Source organism: Serinus canaria, chromosome 1A (assembly GCF_022539315.1).
Source record: "Serinus canaria isolate serCan28SL12 chromosome 1A, serCan2020, whole genome shotgun sequence".
Taxonomy (NCBI): Eukaryota; Metazoa; Chordata; class Aves; order Passeriformes; family Fringillidae; genus Serinus; species Serinus canaria.
Window position 1 is genome coordinate 11,793,038 of NC_066314.1, and position 16,303 is coordinate 11,809,340.

The window sequence follows — 16,303 nt, forward strand, 5'->3', positions numbered from 1 at the left end:
AGAAAAAACAACCACAAAAGCAAAAGCCTGAAGAAATGGAAAGCAGACTCGTTCCAAAGCCCACACAGCAAATCCTGAGCTCAAAACAATAGGGCTTGAAGTTTAACTTTTGTTACACAGGAAAAAGACACTCTTAGATAAAGAGTTAGTAATTGAAAAGGTCAGAGAGACACTGACACTGATATATACAAGATGCTGCGTCATAAAGCACTGCTGCCTCTGCTCTCTCTTGCCCAGGATGTAAAGTTAGATCAGCAGGACAGCTCAGGAAATGTTATACAAACCTCACAGAACATATAAGAACATTCAGTCAGATTTTGGAGGCACAGAAGACACCAAGCTGCCATTCTGAACAGGATACAAACCCTGTGGAGGTGATCTGTCTGCTCTAAATAACTGCCTGCTCTCCTGACTCACTCCGTTCTTTCCCTGAAACAGGAGTCAATTTTGCAGAATACTGGCAAACCAACCACAGCCTCTACAAAACAGTTAACAGCAAACACCTTAAGGAAAATATAAAATAAACTTGAGTGATAAAAAGTCAAATAAAATAGGGGTGAAGCATCTAATACTCTTGTAGCACTGTTTGCTGTGAAAATAAGCCATCCTGCTTCTCAAAAGAGGTCTTTAACACATTCCCTGGGCATATGCACTTTAACATTAACCTGAAAATAAAGCACTATTTTAGGTTCAACAGCCCCATGAGGTATCATCTATTCGATTGGTGCAAGACAACTTGCTGTCTTTGCAGATTGCACCTCATCTGCTGAATGGCAACAGAAACAGGACCCAGTGTAAAAAAAAAAGGCTGCTACTCAAACTAAGCCTGAAGAACCCACTGTTACGGGAGTTATGTGTTGCCCAGTATCTCAACCATCAACTTCCTTCCATGCTCAGCAAAGACTAGTCACACCTGCCCTTTGCACAGGAAGTCATCAGCTTACACAACCCTCAAGTTCATAGCAGTACTTTGAGATCTGATCCACACAGGTTTTAAGCTGTCATTGTTAATACAGTTACTTGTGTGTAGAGTATAATACATGATGCAGTAACTAAAGGGCTCTGTGCCTCTGATCTCTTATGAGCATTCTGAAGTTCAAGATTTGATTTGAGGGTTTCAGTTTCTGGTTTGTAAATTAAATCCTACAGTATACGAGGAAACAGAAAAACATATCAGGAATTTGTTCCTAACTTCAAAAGTAGAGTCTGAAAACAACAGATTAAAAAAACATTTGGTCTACTCAAATAAGCAACACCCTCACAGAAAATCTGATGCAGCATGACCTAAGTGAAGAGTAAGGTAGTTCAAGTACTGGCTTAAACTGCTGTGCTCAAAGGGTTGTGAGCAGCAGCACAAATTCCAGTTGGAAACAGTCACTGCTGGAGTAATCCAGACCTTAATATCTTGTGTTGGTATTGTTCAGCCTCTCCAATAATGGCATCATGGGACAGAGCACACCCTCAGCAAGCTGCAGCTGATCCAAAACTGGAAGGAGCTGATGCACTACAGAGCTGCCCTGTCAGTGAGAGGGACCTCAAGAGGCTGTAGAAAAGGGCCAACTTGGGGGACTCATTAAGTTAACAGAGGGGTGGGTAAAACCCTGCACCTGGAAGAAATAAGCCCGTGGAGAACAAGTTGATGACTTTCTTCACTCCCTTTCGTCAGGTTTTTACACACACTGATAGGATCCCCCCATGAGCCTCCTCTTCTCCAGGCCTATCAGTCTCAGCAGCCTCTGCCTTTCTTCACAGACCACACAACTGACACTTAGCTTGGGCTGGAATGGACTTTTCAAGACCATCTAGTCTAACCTGCTTCAATAAGCAAGAGCATCTTCACAATTAGATCTGGTTGCTCAGAGCCCAGCTCTTGACCTGCCCTTGAACACTGCCAGGGATGGAATATCCATCACCTCCCTGGGCAACCTGTTCCAGTCTCTCATCATAATCACTAGAAAAAAAATTCTGTATATGTAATCTGAATGTAGTTGTCCAGTGAGACTGTTACCTCCACCCTTGGAGATAAGAAGTCTGATAATCCTGGGCAACCTGCTCTAGTTGATCATACTTGGAGCAGCTGGACTAGATCCCTTCCAGCCTCAACCACTGTACAGTTCTAAGATTCAATGGATGTACAAGCCACATGAGAATGTAACCTTAACTGCCTTTCATTACAGAAAACAAAGTTGAAGAAATTAGCCAAAATTAAGACTGCATGCTGCATACAATTGCCTAGTATTTGACAAAGCTCCTGAATTATAACTCCTTAATTACTCAGTCTTGTACAATTAATGCTAGACATAAAATGTAACATTCATTTATCTTTCCTCCCCACAAGATATAAAATGATAACCTACATCTTGTCAGCAGTTATTGAAGAATCACTAATATTGTTCCTTGAAGTACTGGTCTTTCCTATTACTACTATTCTATATACAACACTGATGATAGTTTTATCTTTAATTTCCAGTACCTAGCACAGTCGACAAAAAAATTAACATCTATATCAGGTTTTAATTTGCAACTTTTGTAGCAACTAACCAGGAAAAATGGCACAAGTTAAATGAAAAAACATAGTATTAAAACATAGCGTCCAATCACAAATACCTCTAGCACTAGAATGAAAAATCACTACATAGTTTGAACCTACCTTTCTGCAGTAATTTGATCTCTCCATTTTCTTTCTTGATTTCATTCATTAGTTTGTGCTTCTTCTTTTCTTTTTGCTTCTTCTCCCTTTCTTTAACTTTGTCTTTGATTTGACCTGAAATGCAAATATTTCACAATTAAGCAAAACAGAAAACAAATTGTAATATACATGTTTCCTATTACTATTATGCAAGCTCTATTAAGAGGATATAGAGGAGGAGTTACAAGGAAATCCCAGTACTTACAATATGAAAAGCTAATATTTATCTGTTGCATAATCCAACATAAGCTTCTTTAACTCAGAAAAGTTTTGTTTGTCATGTTGTGGCTGTATGCAGAAACCCAGCAAGTTAACTGTGTAGTAACTTTTGCTTACTCCTATACCTTCTGCTCTTATTTTGCATCTGCAGTCAGCTCATTTGTTGAATTTGGAATCGCATGCATTACATAAGAAGTGGGGGGGAAAAAAGTATAGTTAGCATTTTTTTGGGTGCACATCTACACTGAAAACCTCGTAACTATCTATACATACTCTGAACTTAAAGGCTTTTGCAAATACCTAGGAAAGATGGTTTAATCTGTCAAATGAAAAGTCGTTTATATTACATTCACAGACTAATGCAGCAATCGCAGTCAGATATAATTAATAAAAACATGAGACGTGCTGCATTCACACAGCAGATTTAATTCACTGGTGCTTCCCCTGCTTACCTACAATCAGCAACAGCTTACCTGAGGAGTCTCATTTTTCATTTACTTTCTTGTCAAGTCACTCCAGGTTTTTAAATCCCTGATGTAGAAAAGCAGAGCCTTTAGGCATGCTTTCTGCATGTAAAATACTAGACCTAGAGGAATTCATAGTCTCAAGCAGTCATCTTTGCAAGCCAAGTTGAGATTCACTTCTGAGGCCGAGCATTAAAGAAGTCAGATTTTACTAGGCTTATATGCAGTGCAGCCAGCACTTCACGCCTTATTTCCTGGCCTGAAGCCAGTACCTGCTCAAAGAGTTCACTGGGCTTTTTAACCTCCACAGGGAAAGAGGAAATCTGATTTCAAGCTTCTACATAATGTTATGCTTCAGTAATACAGCTGAGAGACAGCCCTGATGTTTTATTCATGGTACTTGCATTATAAACCCCAAATGGAAGCAAAGAAATCCAATTACTCTTCCTTAAGCATTCACATAAAATAGAAGTAGCGAGTATGTTCGCTACTAACAAATGAGAAATGTTTCAGAACCAAGCCAAAGAAAGCCCTCAATTCTAGAAGGCAATGTAGAGTAACCCCTAACCAAACTACTGAGGAAGCATGTTGATAAAGGTGCAAAGAGCTGACAGTAATCCACGTACATGAATGCTCTAACAGTGATTCTACAGCATTCATATCTTTCTTCTGAGGAGTACTCTAATGAGAGTACAGAACTTAAACCCCTGCAGTTCTTAGAGTGAAGCAAAGGATGTATTTTAGGGAGAGTAATAAGAAAATAAGTCAAATAAAGACCAAAATAGATGGCAATTGAGATATGCCTCTTGCCTCTCCACAGATCATAAGCAGCAGGGAGAGAACAGAAACTATACAGGCACAAATATAATAATGTAGCTGCACTTAGAGGATGTTTTAGTGGTAAGTGACTGAAACAGCCATGTCCAAGAACAGCCTCCTCCTAACACCTCTGTGGGAAGGGATGGATGACAAAGCAGATTTACGTGTATAGCAGACCATGGAAACCAAACAAGCCTTCCTAAGCAACACAAACCTTTCTAGGAATAGGTTAAACTGACATAAATCTTCCTCTCCAGCCTGTTTTTCCCCAAAAAAGGCAACTCTAATTTGTAAATCCCCTTCAACCTGAGTATGAAATTGGGTAAACTGTACAACAGGAGTTAATGTAAAAGCAGACACTCAACTAGCAGGCAGTAACACCAGGCTTGATTTATAACCTTGGCTGAATGATCAACTCAGCCAGAACTACAATTATCATGGGAAGACCTAGATTTTATCTCAACATTTTTGTATGGTTAAGAGGCCCACTTTACTTACAAATCAAAGCAAGATTGAAGAGCATATACAGATGTTGAGTCTTGTTGAAAGAGGACAAAAGACTGAAAGAATCTTTTACTGCCAGCTCATGAAATTGAGGCCAATGAATCTTCCAGTTTTGTCAGAAGCAACACATAAAGACAGAGGACCTTTTAAAATGCCTCTAGTTTATTTTCACTTCTACAAAGCAATTAGAGTCAATGGTGAAACTTTCCCAACAAAAGAAACAATTAATGTGTTCTGTAACATCCCCCAGCAACAGCCACAAGTAAATCCTACCATAAGTGATTGCAAATACAATGTAAATGAAGCTGAGGGAAGTTTGGAGTAAACTTTCCCTTCTAGAAATCACAGTATTGTAACCAAACCAGCGTAGAGCCTGATGCAAGCAAAAGACAGTTGAGAAGCTCAATTTGAATGTACCGATTTTCTGATTTCCTCCTTCAAGGCTCACAGAATAGATTAACAGTAGCCAGTAGTTCACCTTAAAGGAAAAGCATAAATACTGAAATTTAAAAAAAATCTTTGTACATTAAAAAAAACTGTCAAAATGAGTTATTCCATGGATTAACACTTGAACTTAATTCTCAGTTGAAATGCCTTAAGATTCTGAGCATTAGTATTTTCTAGTCTGGCTTGCAGAATTCAAACACAACTCTCAAACAAAAGTCTGCCGATTGTTCTCCTCAGGGACATCAGAAACATGAACATTCTTCATAAAATTCCTGCTTTAAAATGAATACCCTCAATATTAAGCAATTTACAACCTACATGTCACAAAATAAAGAAGCAGTGAGTGACACTGGCAAGGAAAAACAAGAAAATCTTGTTCTGTTGAAGTTATGAAAACCTGGAATGCTCTTGTACAGCTTTTTTGAAGTTTACCAGTAGAAGCTACTACTGGTCTCCATTTCATATGTAGGGCACCAAGATCACCAAGTAGTAAAAGGTAGGAAGATGTTTATAATTAGCTTTCTACGTCCACAGAATATTCTGCAGTTAGCTTCCATCAAGACTACTCCTAACAAATAAAAAAGAAAAATAAAAAAAGCTTTTTGTGTTGCTGTGGATCAAATTAGCCTCCACAGAAACAACATAGCCCAAACACACAAGAGGGAAGGCCTTTACGTACCTCCAAAGATACTAAAACTAAAAGCCAATCGTCTGAAGTGATTTGTGTCCCACGACAAAAAAGAAAGAAATCTATCTTTTCACTACACTTGTCCCACCTATTTCTCCAGTGTGAGTCCTGCCAATGGGCTCAGCTCCTCAGAAACTGCTGCAGTGTGGGTCCTCTTCCATGTGGCACAGTCCCTCAGACACAGCCTGCTCCAGCGTGGTGCCCATGGCATCACAGGTCCTGCCAGCAAACCTGCTCCACCATGGGCTCCTCTTTCCACAGGGCCACAGGTCCTGCCAGGAGCCTGCTCCAGCAAAGGATTCCACGGGGTCACAGCCTCCCTTGGACATCCACCTGCTCCTGGCTGGAGTCCCCTAAGGGTTGCAGGTGGATCTCTGCTCCCCAGGGACCTCCCTGGGCTGCAGAGGCACAGCTGCCCCACCAGGAGCTGCCCCAGGGGCTACAGGGGAATCTGCTCTGGCACCTGGAGCACTTCCTGCTCCACCTCCTATACTGACCTCTCTCCAGCTGCAACTGGTCCTGTGCAGTAAATTTTTCCCCCTCTTAAAAAACATAATCTCAGAGATGATTACCACCATCACAGGCAGCTTCTCATGGAAGCCACCCCTGTATGTCCCCTGCTACCTTGCCATGCAAACCAAACCCAACTCTACTAAATTAAACCACTGCATACTTTTTAAAATATAGGGCTTTGTAGGAATAAGTATCTCTGTTCAGAAAAAATACAACACCTAAGGAATTAAGAGACTTCTACACGTCTCATTCAAATTTACACTAAGGAGTGTCACCATAAAGTCCATATTCCTTGCCTTGCGTGTCACGAAAACTGTATACCCACACCCAAAAGAAATGCTGCAACAGCAGCAGCAACAGCAGTACATTAAAATAAAAGAAGTGCAACATATAGACAGGAAGACAGTTATGGTGTGTGCCATCTCACCTTTCTAAAGGGCATCTGAAAAAAATATCTTCACTTTAGAACAATCCTACACAATGAACTGAACTAATTAAGAATTATATGCATACTTCCTCCTGAAATTCCAAAGCTACTTTTTCTGGATGTTAAGTACATAAATAAAGGAAATGGATATACACTGTTTTTACACATTAAATAGCCATTTACAACTAAAGGGTACAGTAAAAGTCCTTTGTTTCCCAACTCAAGAGATATTCATAGTAGCCACAATTTCCTAAGCAGTAAATACAGGAACACGAATTCACAGATCACACCATCCTGATTTCAGAAATCTAATCAGATCTTTGCCTCTACTGCAAGCTTTCTACAGACAAAAAGGTAAACCGAGAGCATAGAAAGTGAGTACTAAGTGGAAGCTGCTCTCAAGTGGATCTTATGTACAAAGTGGTGGCTGTAACTTGGGAAATTTGCACCTTAAAGTCCATGCAGGAACTCAAACAAGCAAGTCCATTTCAGCACTAAAAGAGGAGAGCTGTACAGCCCTGTCAGATGCCAAAAGCTGCAGCTGCTCTGCATCATTTTCCAGATGGTAACTCACATTAGCAGTCAGTCATAGATTATGTTCAAAGTATTCTGCCTGCCTCTCCTCTGTTTGATTTAAGGGCTGTCACTGCACATGAAGCAAAATATTTACAGACTACTGCTAAGGGACACCATCAATATGGATAACACCACCAGCAGTGTAAGTGAAAGGAAGGGGGAATAAGGAGGGGCACACAAGAACATCAGTTACCATCCCTTCCATCAGCACCCTCCTCACTTTGAACAAATACCCATAAAAATAAAACCTCAAGAAGCCATGTTTAACTGGTTATGCAGGTACATGAAGTACATTTAATATCACCATGCTAACAGCTTTGACACCTGCACTTACTAAATCCTAATTGCTTAGTATTGAGGGTATTACAATGTACACTGCAGAGCAGGTTTCCCAGCTTAATGAACATGGAAAAACCCGTACAGTATGTTCAAGATAAAATACAAACCACCAAAACAGGGATAGGTTTTACATCCCAGCAACCAGGAACATACGGCTGACATTCCTTTCAGTAATTTAAGTTTAAAATCCAAGATATGACTCAAGAAATCCCCTTATCAGGCAAGAATATTTCCTCAAGCTCTACAATGAATGAAAAGGAGGACAGATCCCTTTCAGAATTAAAACACTTTTAAAAAACTGAAATATGATCATTACAGTTCCCAGTTCCTTTAAGCTTCTCACTTGTAAGGAGACCTTCTACATGCAGAACTGAATGAGTTTAAGCTCAAGCACTGGGGAGTTGAAATCAGTAGCAGAGAATGTGAGAGCTGCAAACAAGGCCTCTTAAAGAGGTTTCAGATCAAATGCTTCAGCCTCCTGATCTTGTGTCAACTAAGAAAAATTATTTAGTATTCTAAAATCAGAGTAAGTTTCTGCTGCGTCAATTACATACAAAGCTGGATTCTGGGTTACAGGAAGGGCATGGTTCTCCAGCTTAGAAAGATTTTGCTCTGCCTAGCAAATGTCAAGTTATCTTATCAAAAAGGGGCCAGGGTCCCTCGAGAAAAAGATGCATGGCTCCAAACTCATCCCAGCATCGCAAACTTACATTAATGTCACTACCGGCTCTGAAAACTGAACTGCAAATCTCAAACAGTAACAGAAATTTGAGAAGTCCCTCTTCCTCCTGAATACCATACTTAAAACTCCAAACACTTTCTAGACATTGCTGCTTAAGTAGGATATCTAAATAGAAATATATTAAAGAATTCAGATGAGAGTGGTCAAGAGGTCTCATAAGCATGAAAATGACTGTTATATTTAAAAAATTCAACAGAAAGGAGGGGGAAGTGAGTCAAGCCACATAGTCCAAGGAAAAAGAAAAAAAGGGAAGCAGTAGCTAACAGAAGGAGGAAATGTTTAGCAGAAGAAAATATAAAAGACAACCTTATAAGCAAGATGAGAGGGGTAAAAAGATTCAAAACATTCTTCAACCTACTTTGGCAAGAGAGGCTATAAAATGAGCATCTCAATGGATGCCAACCAGAATTATTAAAACTGAAAAGTGTAACTTCTGGAAAGCTAAAATCCCAGAAGGGCAACACGATACAAGGTAACTGTTACCAGAAGAATCACTGCTAAATGTTCATGTGAAATCTAATCTTATCTATCCTTCAAAGATAGCAGGAGAAAGAAGAGGGGTGGGAGGGGGGGGGCAAAGGAGGGAGAGTTAAAAGAAAATAGACTAATACTAAAAACAAAAGCTACAGTGCCATATTCAGCTTTCTTGCTCATATGGGAAATCCCCATCTGCAAGTCAAAAGGCATCAATCTCATTTTGCAACTGCCTGCACACTGAGGCGATCTTACAAATGGATCACTGAAGAAAAAAAAGAGGAGGGAAAGAAATTGTACACAGAAACAACAAGAAAAGCAGAAAAAGTGGATAATGCAACTGTATTATACCTTACAGCAAGTATAGGGACCAAAACCAAAGATTTGGCCAGGCATTGTCTAATGAAGAGGGGAGTGGCTGAGCTGAGCTTTGCACTGTTATGAAAACAATGTCAACTATGAACTGCTAGAGCAGAGTATCAGTTAAATGACTAACTGAATCAGCAGAGTCATAGCATGAACAGCAATCACTTCTGTCAGACTGACACTGTGTCTTAAAAACAAAAACATTGCACAACTTTAGCTCCACTATCAGAATGTTCGTGACAAGTGAAATTTAAGCTTATTTTAAACAGCCTAAACCTCGTTATCTGCAGAATAAATCATGCATCTGGCAAAAGGCTCTTTCAGGTTCTCTGCATGGTAGATCATCTCTGAAGGGGTCACTGAACTCCATTCATTTAATGGAATCACAAGCCGTAAGGCCTGCTTATGACTCTGCAACTTAAAAGCTCTTGGCAATTAATTAAAAGACCAAAGAAGTCTTTAAACAAAGACTTGAAAATATAAAAAATTTTGAAAAGCTTTAAGTACATCTTGGCTACTACCAAGCTTAACATCATCCTATCACTTAGGAAATTAGGGTGCCTCAGAACTAGGCTCTCTTACCTTGTAATCACTACTGCAAGTGAAGGACACACATCAGCTCCTATCATCAGCTTTTCTGAATGCAAGGTGAAAAATCTCACCATTTCCTCCTCAGTGTCAATACTCCAATCATCATTACCACAATTAAACTAAAATCAGGAAAATGCATTTGCTACCAGATCTCACATTCATTCACTCCACATCACTGCACACCCTCAGTCCCAGTACTATTTTGTCTGTACTACAGTCCTAACAATCTCATGAGACAAATTTTACCATTCTTTTCCTAATTCCTCTAGCTTTGCTTCTCATTTTCTCTAGTACTGAAATCTGTGCTTCAGTCTCTCTCACAAAGAGGTAAAGATTTTTCTCCTCACACCCTAAGAGCTCTGTGCAGCAGAGCACACAGCTCACTGATCAGAAACACAACTCCTCCTCATTTATAGGTACTGGAATGACTGGAAAGCCCACTCCATTCCATGTACCCACCTGCAGTGCATCTCCATTTTTGGCTGCAAAAATGGACATGCACTTTTTCCATTTTCAGCTGCAAAAATGGAGATGCACTTTTTCCATTTTCAGAGCCTCAAAAAGGAACTCTCACCCACTCCACCTGCTTATCTCTTAGTATTCCTGCCTCTGTACCTCTAGTCTCTCCATTGGCACAACTTTCCTTCTGGCAGGTGCAACACTGGCATGTGTATCAGTTATGAATGCTAGCAGAGAAAAACAATCAATACCATCAATTCCACATTGCTGCTCCTTCTCCACTGCACCAAAAGCAGAAAGGTTGGCTAACTGCAGACTCCAGGAACAAGAGACCACACTTGCCTGCATGAGGCTGATTTTTAGAATGCACCGATGACAGCTTCTACAAACTCAGTTTATTATACCTGAAGGAGAGTATTTTATTCTGACTTCTCTGCCCCTCATATAGCCTGTATGTGCAAGCCTTTCAGTTTTCCATAATTACCCAAAATTGTCTAAATTTACCCATGCTGTTCAATTCCACCCTGTAGGCTGCCTAAAATTTTCATTCTCCTTCTATCCTGCCTTCCTGGCCTTTTCTACAGCACCTAAGTATAATTTTTTGCCCAAAAACAAGACCAGAATCACCTCCACACTGCTTCTGCCTGCTATTTTCTTTTCCTGTATTTCAAATTCATTCCATGTTCACTCATTATATGCTGCAACCACAGTCCCTCTGGTATATTTTTCCAGTCTGTAGCTTCAGCACTCCCAATGTACAAGTCCTGACTATTCCACCCACCCGCCTTAATGCCATTCTTCGCTTTCCTCTGTACTTGGGATTCTATGTGCCTGCCCCCCAGCCATTCTTTTCTCCCTGCATCATAACTGCATTTTTCCTTTTCCTCTCTGCAAAGTAAATTATTCACAGGATTAACAGCACAAACCTGTTCTTTAATCTACAGTCAAATACTGAATCACTTTTGAAAGGCTGGAAGCTCTCAGCAGAAGAGTCAGTGTATCTTTCACTTTCTCAAAGCCTTCTCTGCAGCAATATACAGTTTAATTAAAATAAAGTTCTTCTTTTACAGAGGAAAATATGCAAAAAAATTTTAGGTTTAGCAACTACTTCCTCTAAACGGAAATCTGTAGACTCAGATACCAAACAGGTATCATTTGCCTTTGAAAATTTATTTGTTGCATGTAGATAAGTTTTCAAGGAATAAATGCAAGGCAAAAATACCTGTTCTGAGCACTCAGCAACTAAAAAAAAAAAAAAGAAATTGGGACGGTAAATATATAAGCTCTGAGAAAAGTATCTTTTCCAGATACAAGGTGCAGAATCTCTTTAGAGACAAACTACATAAATTATTCAGTTACCACTATCAATGTCAATTTCTTTAACCAGTGTGACAGAATATTTCATCTTGTTATTGCAGTATGGTTCTAAGACTTACTAACATACTCTTTAACGCCAGTAGGACACTACAGCAATCAGAGCAAATATGGTTATTAATGACACAGCTTTGCAAGAAGGATACTGAGTGAGGTTCTTAGCTATCCTTCAAGACAAAATTACTTCACCGACATCAAACAGGTAGTGAGCATCATTTTTAAAGGCTTTTCCCCAGTCACTTTTTGGACAGGAACAAAGAGGTGGGAAAGCCCTAAAATGGAACACTTGAAAGCACTGAAATGACATAGTTAAAACCCACTTGGACACCACCAATCAAGATCCAAGTAAATAAAAAAAACTTCCAATGGTAAGTGAATAATAGACTAAGATACTCATGGAAATTAGTGGAAAATGAAGTAAGGGAGCCCAGACAACCCAATCAGTAGACAAAAAGGCATTTGGTATTTCTCTAGAAGCTTGGCTATTCCTGTAATTACAGGTATAGGCCACAATCAAAGTAACCTATATTTACACAACAGCTGTAATATATCTTTCCTTTAAAATAAAAGAAAATTGATTAAACTAGGTAATGGAGTGTATATTTAAAATTCCTTATATTTCAATGCAAATATAAAAGCATCAATATCTGGTTTAAGGTCATTGGAGACTGGGAAAGGACACACTAGAAATAAAAGCGTGTATTCTTGTACTGTCATCATATACTCATGTATTGTCTTTTAGTTTCCAAGATTTACTGTTGATCACAGCAGGAATCCAAGCAAGACTCTTGCCTGACATCTTGTCCTACCTCGTATGGCCATTTTTGTCCAGCACCACTAATGAACTAACCCAGCATTCCTCCCCTTATCCTGAAGGCCTCAAGCATTCCTTGGGAGATGTGATCTTCAAAAAATAAAGCAAGCCCGGAGCAGCAACTACATGAGATTTCAAAAGTCTAAGTATCTAAATTTTAACTGCATTTTAACTAGTACTCAATGACTTATCCTGTAAAAATTAACAGCCTAAGAATTGAGATTATTTACGATTTAATTTTTAAATTACGGCGATTTTTTGCAACACGTTCTCGGTTTTTCCTCAATTCAGTTTTGTACGCACATTTCTAATAAATTACTCGGCATCCTCATTTCCCTAATAGGTAAGAAAACCTAAGGCCTCTGGCAGCTTCTGGCTGACGCCATCGCTAATTCCACACCCCCTTTTTTGACAGGATTGACGGCGGACTGAGCCGCCGCTGCCTTCCCCACGAGCCTGTACAACGGCAGCGATGTGTGACCGGGTCCAGCGCTGCCCGCAGCCCTCGACCCGGGCCGCAGCCGCCGCCGAGCAGCTCCAGCGAGGCCCCTGCGCCCGCTGCGCCTTCCAGCCCTCCCTTCCCGCCGCCCGTGCCGGCGCTGTCCCGCCGCTCACCTTTCGGGAATAGCAGCTTCACCTCCCCGTTCTCCTCCCGGCTCAGGGCCCCGCCGCCATCTCCCGCCGCCGCCACAACGGGCAGCGCCCCGTGCTTCCTCCTCTCCTTGTCCCGCTTTTCCTTGGGTCTCTTGGGCTTGGCGCTGCCGCCGATGCCGCCGCCTCCCGCCTCGGCCGCCAGAGCCAGGCGGTGCCGGTGGTGGCGGTGCTGGTGCTGCGGGTGGGACGAGGAGGGGGAGGCGGACGGCGGCAGCAGCACCGCGGGCGGCAGCAGCTTCCGGGACAGCGGGGAAGGGAACGCAAAGCCCCCCGCGCCCGCCGAGGGGCCCGAGGCCAGCGTGGCGAAGCCCCACGGCCCGGGGCCGCTGTAGCTGGGCACGACCGCGGGCAGCGGCTGCTTGGCGCTCCCACCACTGCCGCCCCCTTCACCGTTGACGCGCTTAGCGCCCTTCAGGCTCCGCTCCTCGGCTCCCTTCACCTTCTTGGCGGCCGGCTGGGATCCGCGGGAACCTTTCGCATCCGGGGCCGTCCTGGCGCCGAGCAGCTCCTGCTCGGGGGGCACCGCGCCACGACCGGGACTGGGCGGCTGCGCCATCTTGGGCTCCGGCGTCTATTTACTCTCGGCTCGCCCCAACCGATAGCGCCGGGGGCGGAGCAGTGCCAGGGCCTCGCCCAATAGGCCAGGGTGGTGCCGGACAGACAGCGAGAGCGGCCAATCGTAGGGAGGGGAGAGGGGGCGGGCTCTCAGGGGATTGGGGGCGGTGGCTCGGCTGAGTGCGCAAGGCGCGCGGGGGCGGTGTGAGGGGAGCGCGGCGGGGACTGAGGCAGGGGAGAGGCGGCGCTCCTGAGGAAGGCGTTTGCTTGGGAATAAGGAAGGTTTGGACTCCGGCGCATCCTGGGGGTTTTGTTAACGCCTCAGGTTTTGGGCTTCTCTACTCTGGGAGCAGCTGAGGGGATCCTCGCGGCCCCGCAACCCGCGGGCTGTTTCTGGGAAGGGCGTTTGTTTGGAAATAAGGAAGATCTGGACTAGCGCCATTCCCGGTGGATGTACCCCGGGAGGCGATGAACCTGTCCCTCGGGATGGTCCGGGGCCGGGGGGTCGTTCGTTCGGTGCTCTCCGAACCCGAGTTCTCCACGCTCTCCCGCATCCTTGAAGGGACTCAGATGAAGCTTGGAAGCTCCGGAGGGCCTGAGGGGAGGAAGGCAGCGGCTGCCGATCTCAGCGGCTGCGTGAGTGCCGGTGCTAGCCCGCCGGCTCAGTCGGGTGTCTGTCTCCAGGGGATCATTGACCGTCGCGCCTCAGGCAAGGGATTTGGGCTCAGTGTCCCGAACAGGACACTCGTGCCTTTGGCCACTAAAGCTGCCATAGCCGCGGTTCAGGAGCAGACTGAAATTCCCCCGGGTTCTGGTGCCAGCAGGAAGCGTCATGGAAGTGCATAGAAGTTTCTTTGGAGTGTTCGCATTGCCGGGCTCCTGCTCTGGTCAGTCGCACCTCAGGTCTCCTGGTTGCCGCTGGGAGAACAGAGTCGCTGCCACATTAAACCGAACCTGGCAGATGGCAGCCAGATGAAATTGCTCTGAAAAGTTCTGTACACGATGTATCAGCAGGCATACAGAGTTTTAAGTTTCGAATTTTTTTGCTCCACAAAGCATTTTCATTTGAGCTGCCACTGATGAGCCTCAGAGTAAGCTCCTAGCACTTGGGCTATCTCCTCCTTTGTTTTTTTTTGAAACTGTAAACCAGCTTGAGTGCAGTTCAGTGTTCATCTCAACAGCAGCAAAGAACAGATTTCCTATATCCAGACAACTCTGCCTTTTCCTCAGATGTTTCAAGTTCCACTACTGTAAGAGTGTATCCTCAAACTGTATTTCTGGGCCTGATGGGGAAAATGGCATATGTGTCAAAAGAATAGTCAACTCACATCCAATCCCAGACTGAAATCAAGGTACAAATCTACCCATGTGTACATAGGCTGGTAAACTAGAGTGGGCCTATGAGTGTGAAGGTCGTCTTCAGCTCCCCTCAGAAATGTTTATATATGTCAGTGGGTGAGAAAAACCTGTGCATTTTAAAGGACATCTCTTTTCCAGGTTAAGGGAAGGTGACCCGTGCATCTTAGTCCAAATCAGTGGTTTTGTCTCAGTTGATGTTAGAGATGCCACAATATGCACATGAGGCCATTGGTATCCTCATACCAGTCCCTAATGGAAACTGGATTCTGGTGACTCTAGAGTGAGAATTTGAGGCACCTCATGGCACTTTCTCAACTTCACAGGCTTTACAACCAAGTTCATCTCATGTCTATGCTAGTATTGATCCCAAGTCAACAGTGTATTAAGGTCACTCGAACTTTTGCTTTTAGGGGCTTTGAGTAACAGAAGAGTTACAGCAGTGTTTCTTTGTTCTTTAACTAGAGTAAATCCTTGGTTTTGGTTCAAGGAGCTTGACCACAACCTCTGTGAAAGAGTACATCACTTTTCTCCATGCAGCAGAATTAGCAAGACTTATTAGGCTAATGAGGCTGGATAGCTGTATAAATAGCTGAGTATCTTGATATGTGCACTTACCTCAATGTTAATAATTAAGACAGTTCATATTTCTGACCTTCGTATTGGACATGCTTGGATGTCTAAAAAATGCACTGAATTGTAATGCAACCCAGCAATATGAAAATAGACACAAAGATAAAACTGGTCAAAGAACTCATAGCCCAACACTTTATTTAAAACTGACAAATTAGCTTATAAATGTGCAGCAGACTTTAACAGCTGACAATATGCTACTAAACCCAGGTCAAGATGAAGTTGTTTCCTGTGCTTTCTGAAGGAGCATATTTAGCTTGTAAGTATAAGCCAAGTTTTTATTAGTGAATTCTTTATAAAATTCAGCTGGAGCCAGATGACAGAGTACCTATTATATGTAATTGTTGCTTGTTGGAAAGCAGTGTGACTAATGTTTGGAGGTTTGCTGCTGCTATCTCATACCCATTTGTCAGCAGAGGAAATTGCAGGGTGCATGAAATTCAGAAGCCAGCTCTGTTTCAGCTCCCGCAGTCGTGCTGCTGTATGGGCATTAGAAGGAGGGGTGTTGTCCCTGTCACTTGTTTTGTCATCAGTCACACAGGTACATTAAAGTGTTCCACCATACCTATGGTGAGCACGCATTCCAAAGCATTAAAACTA

General features: G+C 42.7%; 1 protein-coding gene across 2 annotated transcripts in view; it reads right to left on the reverse strand.

Annotated features, from left to right (window-relative positions):
• RSBN1L (round spermatid basic protein 1 like) overlaps positions 1-13,760 on the reverse strand; it is a 44,942-nt gene extending 31,182 nt beyond the window's left edge. For both annotated transcript variants that reach the window (XM_050983372.1, XM_009087070.4), the window contains exons 1-2: positions 13,121-13,760; positions 2,651-2,764 (exon numbers count right to left, since the gene is read on the reverse strand). In XM_050983372.1, coding sequence (XP_050839329.1) covers positions 2,651-2,764; positions 13,121-13,715 — 709 coding nt within the window. In that variant the 5' untranslated portion in view covers positions 13,716-13,760. The remainder of the gene's footprint in view (positions 1-2,650; positions 2,765-13,120) is intronic.
• Positions 13,761-16,303: the final 2,543 nt, after the last annotated feature.